General features: G+C 38.3%; 1 protein-coding gene across 1 annotated transcript in view; it reads right to left on the bottom strand.

Annotated features, from left to right (window-relative positions):
- LOC136833303 (ephrin-A5-like) overlaps nt 1–22,181 on the bottom strand; it is a 287,390-nt gene that overhangs the window by 264,725 nt on the left and 484 nt on the right. The window contains exon 1 of the mRNA XM_067095251.1: nt 22,154–22,181. This exon is cut by the window's right edge and continues 484 nt beyond it. Coding sequence (XP_066951352.1) covers nt 22,154–22,181 — 28 coding nt within the window. The remainder of the gene's footprint in view (nt 1–22,153) is intronic.

A 22,181-nucleotide genomic window follows, 5' to 3' on the forward strand; every position in this document is an offset into this window, starting at 1 on the left:
ATTCAGTATTCATTCCTACTTAGGATAAGGAGTTAAAACCTAATTTCAGCTTTTTGTGAATCTAATCACAAAAACAAGGGTCATCCAAACCATTCAGCGAACAAATTGCAGGATCAAAGCCTAATTTTAGCGTCCTGAGCTGTTTACTACAAAGAGATACATAGGCACCATTTACACTCAGAGAATAAAGGTCCTAACCTAATCTTCCAAACCGTGAAGCTCATATCCAACACATATAAGAAAAATACTTTTAATGAGTAGGGCAACATCTGTCATTAAAGAGAACAGGTGAAAAGAAAATTCCGTCCGCTGGCTGCAACGCCACCACAAATATCCAAGTCTGAATACGCAATTGAAGCCTCGACGAGAAGTGCTCCTATCAGCAATCCAGAAACCCTCAGTGAGGAAGAACACAATAAAACAAAGTGTGGGTGTTTGCAACACTGGGAGATTCACTGCAACGTCAGCATATAACCACATCCCATTATGACAGGTCTTTTTGCCTTTTCACTGATCACATAACTTCTCCCATACATTGGAACAGCTTCAGCCCCCTTCGCTCTTCATAAAAGCAAAATAAATATTCGACAATAATTGAAGAGAAAAACGGCCACGTTACACACTGGCAATGACGTAACAACCCGACGGACAACAAAGACGAGAGCCTATGAAAATGGACTCTGCTACTTTCCAGAATGGAAGTAGGAGAAAAAACTACCAAGCAGAATGTTGCATAAAGATACTCAAGATTAATTTCAAACACTGTTCACACACACACACACACAAAGAGAGAGAGAGAGAGAGAGAGAGAGAGAGAGAGAGAATTTTATTCTCTCCTGACTCAAGTGAGTCACAGACATCAACGTTCCCTTGTCCGGAATTCCAGGACTTGGCACCATCACGCGTCACCCATTACCGTCGGCGGACTCACTCTGAGATCGTAAAATACCGACTCTTGGCAACACCGCATTTTTTTACAGGCCCTTTAAAGATTATTTCCACCACACTAACCCCTTGACACCCCCTTTACGAATTTAGTTGTCTCCGAGGGAACAGACCCTGCGAGATAAAATACGGCTCGGAGTTCCAATATTTTCAAAACAGGCCACACATGAAACTGACCACGATTATCGGGTTAGAAGTCAACCCGAATTGACATCTACATGCACAATCGAATAAACATGAGAGAGAGAGAGAGAGAGAGAGAGAGAGAGAGAGAGAGAGAGAGAGAGAGAGAATCTCGCTAGTCGTTCGAGAAAGCCGTCCAACACGGCCTACTCATACCAGCAAACGAAAATGAGGAAGAAAATTCAATCCGTCTTGTCTTTCTGTTATAACAGTATACCGTTCCGGATATCCCCCCAAAAAAAAAAAAGAGAGAAAAAAAGCAGGCAAGAAACGAGAAGGGAACAAAGATGCGAGTGGAGGAGAGGAGGAAACTTTGAGGGGTTGGGCAGCAAGCGAAGAGTCAAAGAAGAACGACGCTTGGGTTCTCAACTTCTCTGGTTGCTCATCGTCTTGGCATTACCATATCAATGATTAGCGGGCGATCTTTCCTATGTAGCCCGCCTAACGCATTTACATTTGTATGTCGACCATGCAGAAATGAGTCGAGCAGTCCAATAAACGATTCTGGCCCTTAGACGCTTTCTCCTGCAAGTGCAACTGTTCTTCAATTGCATTGATTAGCCGAGGTGTTGTGTTATTACAATGCGTAGCCCATAAACGCCCTCGAATAGTAAGCGACTTTCTAAACTGATATGAACATTTCTTCACTGAATAATACTCCGACATGAGGCGTAAAAGATGAACTATTTCCCCTCTTCTCTATTGAGAAGGTTCGGTTTTCACCACTAGCGGATCGGGGGCACCTGGGCACGTGCCCCCAAGAAAAATAATGACAAAATAATAACACTGAAGATTTAGATAATAGCATAAATGAGAAATATAAAAATGGAAAAAAAATTTAAAATCTATTATAGATATAATAAAATTGAGAACATTTGATATGTAGGCTATGTATATTATACATACATATGTAGCCTATATTTATGTACTGTTCATACCCGGTACATATAGGCTATATGTATAATAACAAAATTGGTGGCCACCCCCCAACGAAATTTCTCTGGATCCACTAGCGATTTTCACCAACACACCGGACACTTCAAGATGTCTGTAATATTAAACTTACAACAGCAAACACACTGGATGAACTTCCAACGCTTCTAATAACTTTAAATTCAAGCTTTGTGGAAAAGGAACGGCGGGGGATTAATCCCAAACACCCGTTCGTATACTGATAAGGCAATGGCCAAGAAAAATCTGTCTACAGCAATGCATTCAACCTACGCCTGTTTCCAGCATCCCATCCGCGTCCTTTTCACTTACAGACGCGGATGCGTTCCCTCACTTTACCTCTTCACATTATCCCTAATTTTTTCGTTTTACTTACAGAGAGAGAGAGAGAGAGAGAGAGAGAGAGAGAGAGAGAGAGAGAGAGAGACCCACTCTCAATTCAAAAGGGCGGTATTTGGGGCGTGAAAAAATTTTCACTTCTGCAAAGTCAGTAAAAGCTACCAAAGTTGAGAGAACTGTCCGACATTCACAGCGAATGGTTTCGTCAATTTTAGTTTTCTGTAAAAGAAAACTATTGAGATGGCTGTTTGCCCGTCCGTCCGCACTTATTCTTTCCGCCCTCAGATCTTTAAAACCACTGAGGCTAAAGGGCTGCAAGTTGGTATGCTGATCATCCAACCTCCAATCATCAAACATACCAAATTGCAGCCCTCTAGCCTCAGAAGCTTTTACTTGATTTAAGGTTAAAGTTAGCCATGATCGTGCGGCTGGCAACGATATGGCACCACCGGGCCGTAGCTGAAAGTTTCATAGGCCGCGTATCATACAGCATTATACACTGTACAGAAAACTCGACTGCGCCGAAGAAACTACGGCGCATATTTTATTTGTTTCATATTGCTTTCATTCTTTTCTTAAGCAATTCACATTGCTTGCATTCTTTTCTTAAGCAATTCATATTGCTTTCATTCTTTTTCTTAAGCAATTCCTATTAGGCTACTTTCATTCTTTTCTTAAGCAATTCATATTACTTTCATTCTTTTCTTAAGCAATTCATATTGCTTCATTCTTTTCTTAAGCAATGAGATCAATACTGAATTTTTAGTAAATATAATGCCTACATATCATTACCGTCCTATTATACCTGCCGGCAAATTCCTCCCTGGAACACTCTCTCTTTCTCTTTCTAAAATTGTGTGCTTAACAAATAGGATTCCCATAAATAAGACACTTTCTCATTCCAAGGGCCCCTCTTGCTATTCTTTCAGCGCTCCCCCTTCCTAATAACATTCAGCTTCACGTGAAAATACAATTTGCATTAAATAGCAATGCAAACATTAATCTGGCACAGGAAACTCTACCAGATTATGGTAAACATAAACGATTAAAACACATTAGGTGCATACACATTTTATTCTTGCATGGAAACAAATAAAAAGAGATGCAAGTACAGACGCAGTTTTCTAGTGCACTTGCAAACATGAAACAATGTTCCCTTTGTACGCAACAAAAATCGGAAGGTAATAAACGTCACTTCGTTTACTCCCCTAGCATTTACGTCAAGATAAATCTAGAGTACTCACAGCACATTTCAGCTAAATATTCTCCGGGAAAGGACGATTAAGTATAAATATTCCTATATGCCAACGGTTTCACATTAACTCCTGGAATGACATATATATCATAAGCCAGTAATTTCTCTTTCTCTCTCTCTCCAAATACACACACACACACATATATATATACACACACACATTAATGCGTCTTTAACATACCGGTACCTAACATAGGCTCTTTGCGTGGGAATCATTCAAAACTCTGATATGACGTTTTCAACTAAGGAAATCTGGTCATGTGAAGATAATGGGAGAAGACAGGCTAGCTAAATGGTATATATAATGGCTTTTTTTTTCCAAGAGCAGGGGGTAACAAACCTACAGAGAGTAATGGGTTGACATAAAAATTAAGACTTCAACGATTAAAGACTAGAGAGAGATGGTCGAGTCTTTTCTTTTATTAAAGTGAAGTGTTGAAAGTAAGCTTTCAACCGATTAGCTGCATTATAAGCAGCGCTAGGATCTTTGATAAGTGGATGGGTGACCATCGCATAACCTCAGTGGCCATCTGGATAGAATTTACTGCCTGCTAGTGCGAACCCCCACAAGTCTCCAAGTTAACCTGAAAGACATTGGAATCGGGAGAATATGGGAGAAGAGGGAGAATCCAGCAGCTCATGTATTTCATGGAAATTATCATGCTGGAAAAAGGCAAACAGTTAAAAGTGATAAACAATGTGTTATGATTACAACTTTCTCGGTAATGGTTACACCTTTCTCAAGTAAAAATTTAAAATCATCTCAAAAGTTTAGCTCCATGATTTGATATGTCCACGAACCACGTAACAGTCTGACTTGCGAGAAAACGTATGGAATAAAAATAAGAGCCAATAGAGGAAAGCAACTCCAGCTTGTTACCAATCCAGTGCCCTGAAAAGATATATGTTCCACGTTCACAAAAAAAAAAAGAAAAAAAGCAGCCAGTTCGGAGTATGCAAAAACACATTACCGAAGGGTTAAAGAAGCCATTAATCTCTGTCTCGTTAGCGCGTCGCTTCCTACCTCGATGACGACATCAAATATCCTTCCCCTGACTTTCCTGGTTATTAGAATCATCTTCGTGGAATATTTTTCTGAGCGTAATACCTTAAATATTTACTTTTCTTGACATCAATTATTCTTGGTTAGTATGTAAGCATGTATACACTACGGTATACATATACAAAATGCACGAGACAGATCACCAGGTTACGTTCCCCTGAATTTAATATAATATAAAATTTAGGCCAAAGGCCAAGCACTGGCACCTATGAGGTCATTCAGCGCTGAAACGGAAATTGACAGTAAAAGGTTTGAAAGGTGTAACAGGAGGAAAACCTCGCAGTTGCACTATGAATCAATTATTAGGAGAAGGTGGAAAATAAAATGGAAGAAGCACAATAAGAATGGAGTTACACTAAAAGGAATGAAAGGGGTTGCAGCTAGGGGCCGAAGGAACGCTGCAAAGAACCTTTAGCAATGCCTACAGTGCATCACGTGGGATACACTGACGGCACTACCCCCCTACGGGGAGAACCTTGTTCATAAACATGCTTACGTAAGAGAAAAACTAAGGTAAATAGGCCTATATACACAGTAATCCATTTTTTTTTACTCTGGCCATTAAACAGTCAACAATTGATACAATGCATCTCTAAAACAATGTCGCACATGAAAACATCCTAAAAATAAAACGAACACGTTCCTGCGATACAATATTTACGTAACTATGGAAATTATATACATCCTTTTCATTGCCCTCAGCAAATGAAAAACGACCATTCAATGCCAATAATGGACATTATTTTCTGCTGCCACTTGGTACATACATATTTTCAAATAGTTATCAAACAAATGTCGAACAATAGCAACGCAAATTTAATGTTGCTATTGATGAGACAAAACAAAACAACAGTAGTCATACTCTTTACTTATTTTTTGCAATTCTTTGATAAAAGTAGACGCTCACGTCCCCAAGATGCATTAAGTAAAAAGTCCAACAGCCGGTGCACTAAGATGCCTCAAAATGAGATTCTTTCCGGCGCTTCAGGATTCGGAACAGCTGAATAAATCTGCTATTCGTTTTGTTCCAAGCTCTGTCTCCTCACTTTGGAAACATGTCTGCCACGGCCAGTGGGATAGATGTGCTTGGCTGGGCGTCATGAATCTCTAAATACAGATTCTGTAGCATTTTACAGATCTTTAATACTGCCCTCTATCTGGATACCTGCTGTACCTGGTGTCTTTATCTTGCAGGCAAAACTGCCTGAAGTTTCCAACAACGATAGGAAAACTTTCAATTGCGACAACTGTTAAAAGATACCCTTATTCGACATGAAAATGTTCACCTCCCTAGTCTGCACTGTACAGCGTTTCCAGGCTGCAGCTTTCCTGCTTAAGAGCGTCAGCAATCCTAATCGTCTTCCTGACAGTGACTTGGATGTGGATTTTCTAAACTTATTTCTCAACTGCCTTTGGTTTACGAATATATTTATCAGTTTAAATGTTAGCTGTTTTCAACTCTACTTTAAAATACTCTATTAGTTCTATCCTTCCTTCTTTTCCTTTTTCGCACATCCTGTTAAGTTCTGCTTTCCCTTTTTCATTACGAACAAACTCCTTTGTGAATACATACTTTTTCAATATATAAACAAGCTTCAGCAAATGAGTGGAATCGACACAACAACAACAACACCAATAATAATAATAATAATAATAATAATAATAATAATAATAATAAAAAAAACCGGGTGGATCTTGTATGTCCTCCCCCGGGTGACAGTAGGGGAGATATAATAAGTAGGGGAGATATAATACAGCCACCTTCCCCCTGCAAACCGGTTTGTCCGCTCTGGGTGGGGGTTGTAGGTATGGGAACGGGAGGGTAGGGGAGACATCCACCCTTCTCCTGCAAACCTGTTTGTCCGCCCCGGGTGGGGTCGGGTTATGTAGGGGACTGGGAGGGTTCCAGCTCACGTAGCGCGCGCCAACAAGCTCTTAATAATAATAATAATAATAATAATAATAATAATAATAATAATATGGGCACACGTAAACACACTACCCATTATTTGATACAATGATTTACAAAGAGAAACGTGGAATATTACCCTAATCCTTCTCTTTCAAGGAAAGATTCTATTTTAGGTTAAAAAGTAGATGGCTAAAAGGTAAGTCAATTGTTGTGGACTGAATAGGCCTGGTCCCTGAGTAAAGTAGGCCTAATACTCATGCCCACAAAGGATTGAAAGCGTAAGAAAGTACACGAGTTACTAGAAACAATGAATTCTAGGTCTTTACTGAAAAGGTGAAAAGAACGACTGAACATGAAACACATAGCTCATTGGGGCTCTCCCAAACACCCCCCCCCCACCCTTGTCACTAGTGTTTAATTATTAGAGTACCTCCTTAGGTATACGATTACTAAACCTAGGGAGACAAGCGTGTCCAAGACTCAAAGTAATCCCTCATAATAACAAAACTAAATGTCAAAAGAATACTGGCTAAAACACAATTCTGCCCTAAAATGGAAAACTGCAGTATCTGCAAAATTTTCGAAACTGAGATAGGCCTATGCCACCTACTGGGATCGTGAAACACGAAATACACAAATTACTGCTGTTTCAGAATGATTCTTCAATGCTTCCCACTACTATTTAAGGGTGTCCCATTTGAAGTATCTGCAAAATCTGTAGTAAGGCAAGGAAAACTGCAGTATCTACCATTTTTCTCAGTTTTGTATTTTTGCAGATATTGCAGTCTTCCATTTTAGGGCAGAATTGTACCCAAGCATAGCCTAACCGATTTCTTTTCATCGACATAATGACTTTCTTACAAGCAAGCAATTCTTTCCAATAAGTTCATCATGGCCCAGTTACCTTATCTTTGTGACCAATAATTTTTTTTTTTTTATTTCTTAAATCTCTGAATAAGACCTCATACTAGGCGTAAAGCACTTTCAAATGTCCGTTTGCGACTGGCAAACGGAGACCCCTGTAACGTCCAGAAAGCCTTGTGCATATGTAAGTAGCCGTTTCAGATAACCACTGTGGAATGCACTCCCTCATAGCCTATGCAGAAAAGATTATGACTGCTAGACTGTATCTGACAGAAACCGTTTAGTAAGAAGTTAAATGATAAAGATTACGAATTGTAATAATCAGCCCACGTTAGTATAAGATACTTTTCACACTCTAACACACACACACACACACATATATATACTGTACATATATACATATACGCACGCAATACTTCAATTAACAGAATGTACTAAAAAAAAAGAGCTAAAGAAATCTTCCCTTACGCTCTTCGTAATTAGGTACAATACTTTAGAAAGAGCCAGCAGCAGAGAATCCACACTACCAGGCGTGATTCCGCTTTAAATATGGAGATTGTGCGGTCACCACTAAAGTCCAGGCAAAGGCAACATCATTAGCAGATGTCGTGGAGAGAGAGAGAGAGAGAGAGAGAGAGAGAGAGAGAGAGAGAGAGAGAGAGAGAGCGCTTTAGGCTCATATTCCTATGACACCTAACGGGTTCCTCATTATGGTGGTGGGATGGCGAATGGCCATGTGCAGTCTTTATATCTGTCTTTTTCCGTCTGGGACTATTCGGGTTCTGTAGACCTTTAATAATTCAGGACACCTGTAAAAACAGTACACTTTATGTTTCGTAGTTGGGCCTCATGGCTATAAAAGTTGTCATGGTAAGTGCACTATACACCATACAGCTTTTTCCCTCAGAGGAGGATGCGTCAGAATGCGTAAGCCTTCCAGTTCTGACTAAGTTTTAAAAGATGAGAATGTTAGCCGCCTGGTTATGAACCCACTCTCGTTTATCTATCATGCACCTAATTCACTTCTTAGTCTACACAGGAACGATGGGCGTTTCGTGGTATAGCCTAAGTGCCCTTCTGTGCCCTGAAGTCGTACCTGAGACCTCTAGCTATGGTTTTTTAATAAGCAGGTCCTACACTGACCATCTTTCTAATCATCTTTTCATCATACGCCTTTATTCACCCTTTGGAGCCAGTGGCACAGAAAGGTTCCGGACACAGCCTACCAGCTTCTCGACAATTCTTCGACGATTAAGATGTAGCTTGTTATTCATTTACGCTGCATAATATGAGTACTGCTGGGCGGTGCGCCAGGAACAAACTATGAGCCTAGGAAGCGTATAATCCAAATGCCTTATCATTTAGCCAGGCCGCCCATTATTTCTCTCTCTCTCTCTCTCTCTCTCTCTCTTCTCTCTTTCTCTCTCTCTCTCTCTCTATATATATATATATATATATATATGTATATATGCTTCAAATTTCAGGCTCACTAACACCAAGCCCACACTAGGCCTACCTGATTCAGTCTGTGACATGTTGTCAATAACCATAAGGGAATTAGGCTAATACTTGCTTCAGCTAACGCGCTTTTGTCCCAAGAATTGAGATAACTCGAGACGTGACGATTATCTCTTCTGTTTACTGCTCAGCTCCATGCAATTATTCAACATTAGTCAGATTCTTCACAGACGGTCGTTGAACTGTCTGAGACGTGTGCGCGATTCAGTTGCAAAGAGCGTTCATGACAAATTGGACCCCAATATGTAAAGGGAACAAATATTATCGACGAACTTAACATCGTAATACTGGTTCAACTGTGCTAATTAACCCTTAATTCAATGATGAAAAGCACATATTAAATCATTATCAAAAACAAATTAATGTCTCTATTTTCACAAAATATTCAACACCCACTTACATAATAATAATAATAATAATAATAATAATAATAATAATAATAATAATTCAATTCCTGCGCACATTAAGAAAGATACTAGGCTAAGTGTATAATCCATACAATAAACAGAGGGGATATTTAAGACTAACATAGAACAAGACCCACCAAGGGTATGAAATATAGGAAAATTATACCTTTAACTCGCTCAGGTGAAGCGAAAGGGACGAAGCTTATCGTAACTAAGGCATTTAACCTTTTTCATTCGACATTAGTAAAAACAAACCATTAGCGAACTGAGCACGGCGAGGAAAGATCTCTGCCAATTAATAATTTGAAATAAAGGTTAACGAAAACGCTGCGGCGATGATATGCTCATTACTGGCTCTCTTCGAAAATGGAACGATGGATACGAGTCTCCCCAAAACCTAGAGGAATACAACGCCTTGTGAACACAAAATTATTCAACTTACGGGACAGACAGACATAAAGCTGCTCTAAACATGCATACACGGAATAACACAGCAAGAATAATAATAATAATAATAAATAATAATAATAATAATAATAATAATAATAATAATAATAATAAAAAGTTTTCTATACAATTGCGGATTTTTATTACACAATAATAATAATAATAATAATAATAATAATAATAATAATAATAATAATAATAATATTTCTTTTTCCGCACTAGGCGCCTTTAGTTCCACAACAAAGTTAATATACGAAGTTAAAATACGAAGCAATTTCTTACAAGAGTCATCCAGCGCCAAGAATTTTGCCTCAAGTTTTATAAAACAAGTACAGGTAGTAGGCTACCAACAGTCAGAAAGTGATTGTTCAATTCACTTCGTTAACAGAGACAAACTGAAATTTTCTGACTCCATTGGTCACTGTTATAGTTTAATATTACGTAAATGACTTGAGTGACCAAATCCACGTGAAATGTATGAAAGATGTATATGAATGTCTTTGTAAAATTTTATGCCTACTGTACATCTTATCGTTGAACTTTCATTTCACGTACACGCCAATAAATACACGCACTCGCAATATATATATATATATATATATATATATATATATATATATATATATATATATATATATATATATATATATATATTATATATATATGGGTGTGTGTGTGTGTATGCCTGTGTGAGTTGTACATACAGAAAAAAGCCCGAGTCCAAGATCGGCCACCTCACTTGCAATCGGACCCAACACCGTCAGCAGCCATCCCATGCAATGTATTGATGATGCAACGTCAAATTTCAATCTGCGGCCACCGAAGTACACCTCCCGGCCACTGCTGTCATTACAACGGTCACAGATCGTCAGGAGTTTCGAGACGACGACCGCATGATTCACTCGAGTTGCCGTTTTCCCACACTGCCTCCATCGCATACGTAAGAAGGCTTACCTTGCGAAAGGCAGTCACTGTGACCACAAAGCCCATAATTCAACAGACGCAAACAGTTGACAGTCCTCGTTAACGGCGAGACAGCCGGGAGAAGACGAAGACGAAGCATCGGGCCTCGTTGGCTTCATGACCACAAAGTTGCTGCTACCTTTAGCCAAGAGCTCCTCACTCCGCAGCACCAGGTGCTTCCCAAGGGTGACGCTCCCAGACAAACTCCGTGGGGACATGATGGTATTCTAGGCCTTGCTTGGTTTTATTAACTGATACATAGGGTGCTTAAGTGTAGTGTCAATGTAATGCGCAAGCTAATTTCTACTGAACAACACTCAAATTATTAGCGATATTAAGCGAGCTTCTTATTTTCGGTGTCCAAGGCCATTGCACATAGTTGAAGATAATAATTCTTTCATAAGAATTATGAATTATATGATACTTTAACGTCAACTAACAAGAAATTACGTTCAATATTTTCCACACACTGTGCTGAATGTCACAGTGATATGTAATCCGTAAACTATGGGAAACCTTATAGATGTTCATACAAGTCGTAATTACTGTGGAAAAACTGCTTCCCCCTCGCTCAGTCAATAGCTTTTCTTAACGCTCATTCATACATTATATATGTATATATATATATATATATATATATATATATATATATATATATATATATGTGTGTGTGTGTATGTATATGTATGTATATATATATATATATATATATATATATATATATATATATATATATATATATATGTATATATATATATATATATATATATATATATATATATATATATATATATATATATATATATATATATATATATATATATGTTCATAAAAACAGATGTGTTACTGATGATTGATTTTTAGTCATTTCGCAAATATTAAAACTTTTCTTGGTATATATTGCAGAAATATATATATAGGGCTATATATATATATATATATATATATATATATATATATATATATATATATATATATATATATATACATACATATATATACATGTGTGTATATATATGTACATTTGTATATGTGTGTATATTTATATATATAATATATATTTCTTCAGTAGCTAAGGAAAGCTTTATATTTGCGAAGCGGCTAAAAAAAAAGAAAAAAAAATCCAATCACCGGTAACACCTAATATGTTTTTGTAAGAGAAACAAAAATTATGAAAACAAAAGAAAGAACAACTCTTTAGAACTCTCAGCAACTAATCACATTCAGTCACTCGAGAAGAAGTACTGCTGCTGTTCATTACGAACAGATCAAACAAAATCAGTTCGATGCATAAAGTCTTTCAGCAAAGACTAACTATTGCAAACAAATCTGCATGTCACCTTCCGTCATTAAATCAATTCATAAGCGAATTCACGGTGACCTTTTTTCTACACTCGTCAAAACTTTCCTTCCTGAACCAATTATCTGAACGCTCTCACACCATGATGCTGGCGGCATTCTAGAACAGCACGACTACAATCAATGGATTAAACTGAATATAGAATTTGGGCCAAAGGCCAATCACTGAAGTCATTCATCGCTGAAACGGAAATTGACAGTAAAAGTTTGAAAGGTGTACCAGGAGGAACACCTCAAAGCAGTTGCACTATGAATCAATTGTTAGGCGAGGGTGGAAAGTAAGATGGAAGAAAGAGAATACGAGAGGTTGTAAAGTAAAAGAAATGATAGGTATTGCAGCTAGGTGCCGAAGGCACGCTGCAAAGAACCGTAAGTAATGCCTACAGTCCACGTGTGAGGTTCACTGACGGTACTACCCACCTATGGGGCCTACAATCAATGGATTAGAATAAGAGGAATTGATCTGGTCTTTTGGGAACAATTTTCCACACAAGCCTTTACAATGAGCCCAGGCAACTGGACTCTCCGAGAATTAAAATGGCTCTGTAGTTTAAAGTTACACTTAAAATCTATTAAAGCGATCTTCATTTCAAGGGAAAAAATAACATACTGCTCGGGAGCGCAGGAGCCGCCCAAAATACATTAATTTCCTGCCAAAGAATTACAGACCGGGCGTCATATTTTCGGCAGCAATATCACCACCGTCTATAAGACAAAAGAAGGAAAAATGGTTTGAGGGAGGCGGTGCCTGGCGGAAGTTTATAGAAGCGTCACTCATAACACAGGGAGCCGCTGCACCCATCACCCTGTGTTGACTTAGTATGGCTGTCTCGCCAGCTTCTCCCGTCATTAAACTTCACTTTGCCTTTATACGTATCCACATCATAATATTCTTTTGACTGGGAAAAGCAGACGGAATTGGCTTTCTTCTATAAACAAAGTTTAAATCTGATCCCTAAAGAACCTACCCATTAGGCCACTGCATGTGATACATAACAATATCGATAAAAATTAAAAGCAATCTAATCCCAAAGGCTTAATTATGTAATGATATCCATACGACAAATTCCACAGTAAAATTAGTTACTTAGTTTCTCACCATTTAAATATTCATTTTGAGCGATACGTTGACTTCAATATACGGTTATTATCATTAATAATGAAAACTTAAACAGTACTGTGACGCAACTGGCAACATCGTAAGTACTATGTTATCATTCAACTACAATAAGTAGAAAGAATAGGCCTTAACCAAAACTGCAACCCACCGAACAAAGCTTACGGCTGAGAACAAAACAGTCGCACCGACATCTGTGAATGACTCGTATCCTACGAGTAATACAACCAGGTATAGATCTCTTCATTCATACAAGGTGTACAGCATTTACTAGAATCACAGGGACGTAAAGTAACGTGGCCGTAAGTTAAGCGAGACCCTATGGTGGGTTGGGCGGCCACACTAGAAATCCTCGGGTGACAAAGAGCGGCCAGTGATTAATGCTTCTTAGAAGGTGGAGATGTAGGAGAAGGAGGCAGAGAGAGGAGGAGGAGGAGGAGGAGGAGGAGGAGGAGGAGGAGGAGGAGGAGGAGGGAGGAGGTGGTGGTGGTGTCGGTGGCGTGGGTGGGGGAGGAAGAGCAGTAGGATGAGGCGGAGAAGAAGGACGTTGGCCCATCTCCTACCCAGACTCCCCCGTTACCGCTAGGCTCCCTTCTCCGAACAATAGAGCATCTCATCCTCACTCCTTCCTTAGTCTCTCGTCCTTAACTAGTAAACTTCGCTCGCCGGCGATTTCTTATAAGCTAATTCGGTTGTCCTATACAGTTCTCTGCAAACAGACGCTTGAACTGTACATCAGTTCTCTGTAAACATACGCTGGAACTATCCATCTCTTAGGTTATCAAAATATCGTCCCTTCAAATGCGCCTTAACACCCCAGGAGTTATTGCACGATCAGCCTACTTACTTATATCAAAGACAGAGTTGCTTTAGTAAGAAAGAGATATGCTAATTAAACATATTACCCTCAAGGTACTGCGGCTGGACATGCCCAATGGAAATATTCATGGGGCAGATTTATGTTTCCGTGCCCGGTCTAACCTACAAACAACTTTCTTTCCTAATGACCACACCATCGTGTACCCTATGTAAACGTCAAAACAAACAAGGGGAACAATACATTAGGCTACCTTATGTTACAATCAAATGCTTAGCCGTGCTTAACATTACATTAAATGCATGCAACTTTAACATTACTATCCCGAAATAATGATATCATTAAAACCACTACAATATGAATGGAGTAATAGCCTAATATAATCGCCCGCAACAACGGTAAGATGTGGAAGTGGTCGCTGTGACTCAAACATTTAAATGTAAAATATTCATTCTCACTGCAATGATCAATGAAAACATTTACGTAGTTGAAAGCGGAAAAATAAATACGTGGCCGAATAATAATTTGTCTTTATAGGTTTTTTTTTTTATAGTACACCTTTTCCTATAGGCCTACCACTGCTTTTCTAATTTCTCCGGCTTCATTGACGTTTTCTTCACTGTAAAAATATTTGCGCTCGTATCAAGTTTATATTAGCTACTAAATTATCGTACGTATATAATATATATATACTATATATATATATATATATATATATAAATATATAAGTATAATATTACTACTGTAGGTGAGAGATCTGCCATGAATGACAAAAATCCTTAGCACAAACGGATTGCGGAATCCTCCTCCCCCAACACTCCTTCAAACCATGTAGATAACAGTGTAGAGAAAGAGAGAGAGATGCCAGCCAAGAGAAAGCCCTTGAGGCAAGAGCTTCGGCTAAGCCAGAGGACTTCGATCTATCAAATGGGTGGGCGACTACATCGCGACTCGTTCGCTTTCATCTTTCCCTTTTTCATAAAAAGGTCACGGTCAGGTAGAGGATACTGTAAAGGTAAAAGGAAACGCACTAAAGCAAAGGCCAGAAGGTCCGGAGAGTGCGATGTTTATCTCCTAAGAGGTCAAACAACAGCGCCGTCGGTAAAAGCAGTTCACCAGGCTTTAGAACTGCGCTTTTTCTGATGAATTTCACGGATCTGTGCCTCGTAAAAACATGTGCCGTAACTATCTCTACCAATTATCACATAGTGCGGCACTTCAAACACTTGAAATTTACCTAGGCCAACAGCAGACCTGCAGACTAGATTAGGCTATGGAGGCAAAAGCCTTGGCAGCAATCTACCTTTTTTTGTGATATCACATACAATAATAATCCTCATGGTCGCATCTACAACTCCCCCGCTGCGCTTTGTCTTGTATTTTACACTGACACCCTTGATTACATATTTCTGACGTTCTCAGGGGATTCTGAAAACACTCAGTGTTATGCAGTAGTACATAGGCTACAGACAAGGGTTCATTAGGTATACAGTTTTGTGAAAAAATATCAACTATGAGATAGTTCCATTCTCTTGTCAATACTTAGACGATTTGATAATCCACATCTGTTGTTCCTTTATGTCTGTGGATAATACTGGACAGGAAGGCTATGGAGATAGTTACATTCTCTTGTCAATACTTAGATGATTTGATAATCCACATCTGTTGTTCCTTTATGTCTGTGGATAACACTAGACAGGAAGGCTGTGAGGTTTGCAAATCGTTTTTGAATCGGGGAAAATTAAGATATATGGAAACGAAAAAAAAAAAAACTCTAATATCAGTCGTAGGCAGCGTGTAAATTTCTTCAACCATTCCTTCAAATTGATAATCATTGGTAAAATAGCTTTCCATACGTTAGCGTGTAATTTAACGAAAATTGCAGTTTCCCTTCGAGCCCATGCACGCAATTATTGGAGCACGGGATTACTTGGAACTATTAATTTCTTCATACGCGGAAGGCGATTTAAAATTGGTTCTTTGAATTTTTGTTTTATAATTTACACAATACTGACAATTCAACAGATGCTTTGGGAAATAAATGCGCCAGTTTTGTATTAAATGCATTCTCTTAGTACCGATAAGAAGTGCATCTCCATTTTAGACGTTTTCTAATCTTTAAAAATGTCAGCCAATGAGCGACGCAAAAATGCAATAGGCAGCGGTCTAATAACTAAATCAATATTAACATGAAAATCATAATATGTAGGTAAAAATAAAAAGCAGCACTTATCGCAAGGTTACCTCGTCGCGCCTACGATGAAAGTCAAGATGGAATGCTTTAAAGCATCAACGAATTCTGAAAGAAACAGTTCCCCCTTGACTCCAAATAGTCTACTTACCAATCGTAATCTTTCCGACCTTACCTAGACACTGCCAGCGTTTTACTTCTGGTCTCATATGTTACCAAAAACTGAAGACAATTGTAAATTGCGGTTAATACCTCTACTATCGCTTTAGAAACATTCAATACAATCCGAAATATGCCTCTCTTCCCGTCCTCCCTATTTTACCGAGCCAAATAAACTTCTATTAAAAATAGTTCTGAGACATTTTCCAGATGCTTTTCAGCCAGGGCATCGCATTGTGCTTATATAGCCTATATATATACACATACACATATAACTCGCCTGGAATCATATGAACACGTGATATCGGGATGCAAAGTCCCATGGGAATGGAACAATCTACAAATCCTGAACTATTTAGCCTAGTTAAAGTACTATATATAAATAGTATATATATAGTATATATATATATATATATATATATATATATATATACACATATATGGTACACAATACATATGTATACATAATGTACAGGCTATATACAAGACATTTTTCATCAGTCACACTGTACTATACTTTCCATTTTCAGCTGGGCATGGACTTAGGCTAGTACATTAGCTAGGTACCAGACAGCTATAAAAGGTACTGGAAAACAAATTAGTTATATATATATATATATATATATATATATATATATATATATATATATATATATATATATATAAACATAAAACCACGTTTCATCTAGATATGTAAACATATCTGACAAGAGCCATATACTAAGCTGATTGTAAAAGGCTCCGCCATTCTAGTTCGTGTCAGGAAACGCAAAACTTCGACTTGCCGATCCAAATGAAGCCACTTTCACGACTCTTTGACATCGGCTCCCATAAACTGACCTTCAAGTTCTCGGTCAAATCCGAATGGTCAAATGGAAATAGCTAAAAGGAAAACACTCCTTACTGTACCCAGAAAATGACCTTTATCTTCGTTGGAAATCTACCATCGAAGGGCTCCTGTCCAGTAATCGTGTACGGTCCACTAAGGTACGAGTGGGCAGCGATAAAAATACATTTTGCTTCTGCTTCGACTAATAGCAAACACGAACGATAGTGCAATCTGGTTTTGAAAAGTTTAAAAGTATTATTTTGTGCTTTGTGTAACAGCCAGATACACAGGTAATACTATATACTTTTCTGTATCATACGATACTGTACTAGTGTACCATACAGCAATATGCAAATAATTTTGCAATTACGTTATACTTAGTGCAATCTGTTTTTAAAAGTTTAAAAGTATTATCTGGTGCTTCGCGTAACAGACCAGATACACAGGTAATACTATATACTTTTCTGTATTGTACTATACTATACTAGTGTGCCGTAGCGCAATATACAAGTAATTTTGCAATTACGTTATACTTAGGCTCCTATCAAGTATCATGCATTCGTGACACTGGATTTTCTCGTTTATGATTTTGTAAAAACTAAACGCCGAGGGTTTCACACAAAATAATAATAATAATAATAATAATAATAATAATATATGAAAAATACAAGATTACACGTTGCATTCCGTATAGGCTACGTTGAGCGGCAAAATAGGTTTTGACCGAGGGGGCATACTTGAGGTACAGTGAATGACCTCCGGGAGCTCTTCGACAGTAAAGGGACCGGCAGCCTACCTACGACCTGAGTGAAATTACAAAGGCTACATATCCGAATAACTATTACTGTGATAAAGAATTCAGTGACCAATGGAGGACGCAGCGCCACTGTAATAGGCGGCAAGGGTCCTGGAGCAAAGGCTCAGGTCGGGGTGAGGATGCTTAGCCTACGTTAGATTGGTTACGACGATACGCATCAGTAGCTCCTGATCCCCGGCTGTACGCTCGTTCCGTAATAATATCACGGCTGAACGGAAATAAAAATGAGTTTGACTTTTAAATTTGGTCCAGTGGAATGAATGACGGTACAGTTTAAAATTAATTAGCCTTAATAGCCTACTGTATTTTCGGCTATTCAATCTGGAATGAATCACGGTACAGTTTACAATTAATTAGCCTTAATAGCCTTCTGTATTTTAAGCCATTCATTCTATTTCCTACAGACAAAAGGCCTCCATAGACTGCCTTTGTAATTCCTGTCCACTATCAGACTATTATTTTGGCTATGAATATATTGGGACATTGATAAATTTGCTTAATTTCACGTAATAACATCTATCATGACACTAGATCCCCAAAAGAGCTACCTGAAGAAGTGAAAAATAAATCCAAATTCTCACTGCTGCGTCTGGGGTGGTATTAAATGCTCACGATCAACGACATCCAATTTAAGCATCCGTATCTCGATAAATGCAAAATGCGGTTCATAAATGGAAGCCAGGAATGAATTGGGCGAGGCATCTCGGTCAGCCTCTAAATTATTGCGAGGAAAAAACACTATTAACCTAAGGGCAACCAAACCATTCCCGAACGGCGGTGCAGTTGTGGTCTTGATGATGATGATGATGATGATAATTATAGTGACTGGCGTATTCGCCTAGCCTATATCTGATTCATATGTTGGCTAATAACTGCACCTTATTCACGTTTTAGTGTTTAATGCTGGAAACCTGGCGGCCAACAAAAACATCACATCCCAAAGACGCATAGGCCCTAGGTCTATTCTCTAGAGTGTAGACCTTGCATAGCCCTACGTTTCAAGAATCAGATGATGGGAAGATGTGAAAAAGTGACCTATAAACCTTTTGAAATTGCCTTCAGGAATGCAATTAGTTTTCCTTACTGAAGCACAGAAATACAATGCTGATGATGAGTAGAGCCAGGTAGGCCTAAGTCATACAAGGAAATTTAATTTCACCTCATCAGTTACACGTTATAACATTCGTCAAGCCATGCACTAATGACAACTGGTTTCAGTTTAATCATCTGACAACGTTTTCGTCCTCCTGCCTTTCCTTTAAAATCCGATTCTTTTAGGTAAACATAAGAAACGAATGAGAACAGACGCAGTAAAACAAGTTACAGAGACATAAAAAGAAAGGCATGAAACATTATTAACAATTAAACGACCAACAAGTTCCCCTGTGTTGCAAGTAACGCCTCGCCAATTAATGAACTCGATCTGATTACATTATGCTTAATTAGAAATGCATATAGAAGCTCATTTAGTTATCGTCGCGTTTCTCTCACTCAACAAACACTGAATTGACTTCCAACTCACGCGAACCTCAAGGGCCGGGGAGAGTGGGCTCAAAAGAAATGGAGCAATATTAATAACTCAGCTTTCCAAAGACACGGGTTTATTAAATAGGCCTACTTTAGGGGTTTATTAAATAGGCATACTTTAAGAGAGAAAATAGCCTATGTTAATAATTGGACGCAGAAAGCCATCCGTGACCAGCCACAGGTAACTATGGTTGGTCTTTTGACCAGCGATGGGTATCACGTTGGTGAACTAACCTTATTCGTACGGCCACGGATGCAAGCAAACAATTTAACAACCATTCAGCCATCGACAGTTTTACAAAGCATGCGCTAAGAAATTAAGAGGCAAAACAGGATTAGGATAGAAATGTAAACAAATAAACTAAATTTTAGCTTCAAAAGAATGGGTTATTTTGGTCAATATTCATTACAGTCTGAGCACTACAATCACTTGCACGCAACGTCGCCAATTTACGTGCAGTACCAGTTGCTCCTGGTGCCTCTTCCACAGTAAATGAAGCTGAACATTTGAATCCCTGCCTATCCTGTCACACTGCCCTGAACCTGAAGCCTCAGCCTCATTTTATCGCAGAACTCTGAAACGGGATGTCAGTGAGTTTACGACGTGCTGTAATATTTCTTTATAAAATGTAACATTGATCTGTCAAATTTTATTCAGATTATTAATCCCTCGGCTAGATATAAAAATACTTCCGCTCAATATTTTTCACCTGTAGGCCTACTTCCCTTATATTATTATTATTATTATTATTTATTACAAATGGGGATACTGCATGACAGCTTGCTATACAGTAATTATTATTATTATTTTTAGAGCATGTAGCTTTACTTTAACACAGACCTCCCTGAAAGGATACAAATAAAAAAAATCACCTGCCGACATTTGGCTTGGATTTACGGAAAAATATTCAACGCACACCTCAGTGAAATATCGCAAACCATGCCTTTGAAAGCCTGAATCAACTAATACATACATTAGACACTGAACCCTCTCAACATAAAAAATAGACCAATTAATTTCACATCAATACACATTTATTAAATATACTTCCAATCTGATGTAAATATGAAATCAAATCACAGTCATTAGTCTAAAGATGTCACACCCTTATTCATATGAAATAAGTTCGTTAAATGGCACAGCTGCAGTTCTCTTACAAACAAGAAAAAATTAACCCTTGCAGATTAGTGCAATTATTAACAATCATACTAATATAAATTGAATGCACACACTCATGAACAAGAAAGTTTATAACCCATACTAAAAATCACTGGATGACGTTCCATCATATGCAGTGCATTTTGATAATGCACTGCATGTGATGGAATGTCAAAATGTCCGTAGACATTTTGATAATGTCTACGGAATGCATATCCTATGACAGACCTGCATCCATCCTACGCCCACCCCTTAAAAAAACAATATTGGTCTATTATAGAATTAATACATAGGTTTGTGACAACCACAACATTGGCAGTAGTGTAAGAACAGTATTATTATTAATAATTCAAAAATAGGCTAAAATTCTGACGCCTGTCAATATTGAATGAAAATAAATCGAAATGATGCTACATTTACTACACAGGATATCTGGCATATATACAAAAATTAAAAGTATATACACAACGGATTGCCTACAAGAGAAGAACTTTTAGTCGCACACGTTGACTCCCATGAGGATCAGGCGCTAGACTACCGACCACGCAGCAAAGCTCTTGGAGTTGGAGTCGGACGCGAAGGCTGAATGAAGACTTAGGCCATGAAAATAACGTCTGAAATACTAAAACAACGCAAAAGTGGCTACAGAGGCATGGTTAACTCTAGGTCGATGGGGGTGGTTTGGAAGCAACAACCAGAAGCATATTTATTTAAAAGCTATAACCCAAAAAGCACTCACCTGTCTCGGTAGAATGAATATCGAGAGAAGAAAAAAATGTTATATAATGTATAATTGGAGAAATTCATAAATTATGCCCCATGGCCCGATGTAGGGTATGAGCTTGGAGATGTCTCATCGCCAGTCTTATAACTCCTGCATTACTTTTTTGACTTTTTGTCATTACCATTTACCATTTGACCATGCCAGTGGGCATGCTGTTCAGCAAACAAAATTTATAAAATTTATAAAAAGAACTAAACTTTTCCTGTCACCATCTTAGGGCATGCCCCAAATTACCATATGAGCCTAGGAACGATACAGTGGGAGGTAAACCTAGACTATGATGACCCACCGAGTAAGCATTATTATTATTACCTATTTTATAAAAAGAACTAAACTCTTCCTCTCACCAGCAGTTTAGGGCATGCCCCAAATTACCATATGAGAGCCTACCTTCGGAATGATACAGTGGAAGGTAAACCTGGACTAGGATGACCCCTACAGAGTAAGCATTATTGTTATTATTGTACCTTTACGCCCGGAGGCGGATCCTGAAGATCCGCTATACATTCCAATCCCGGCAAGTTATCTTACACTTAAAACGACTTACATTGGATTAGACGTATTCCAGTGAATGT

Source organism: Macrobrachium rosenbergii, chromosome 51 (genome assembly GCF_040412425.1).
Source record: "Macrobrachium rosenbergii isolate ZJJX-2024 chromosome 51, ASM4041242v1, whole genome shotgun sequence".
Lineage (NCBI taxonomy): Eukaryota > Metazoa > Arthropoda > Malacostraca > Decapoda > Palaemonidae > Macrobrachium > Macrobrachium rosenbergii.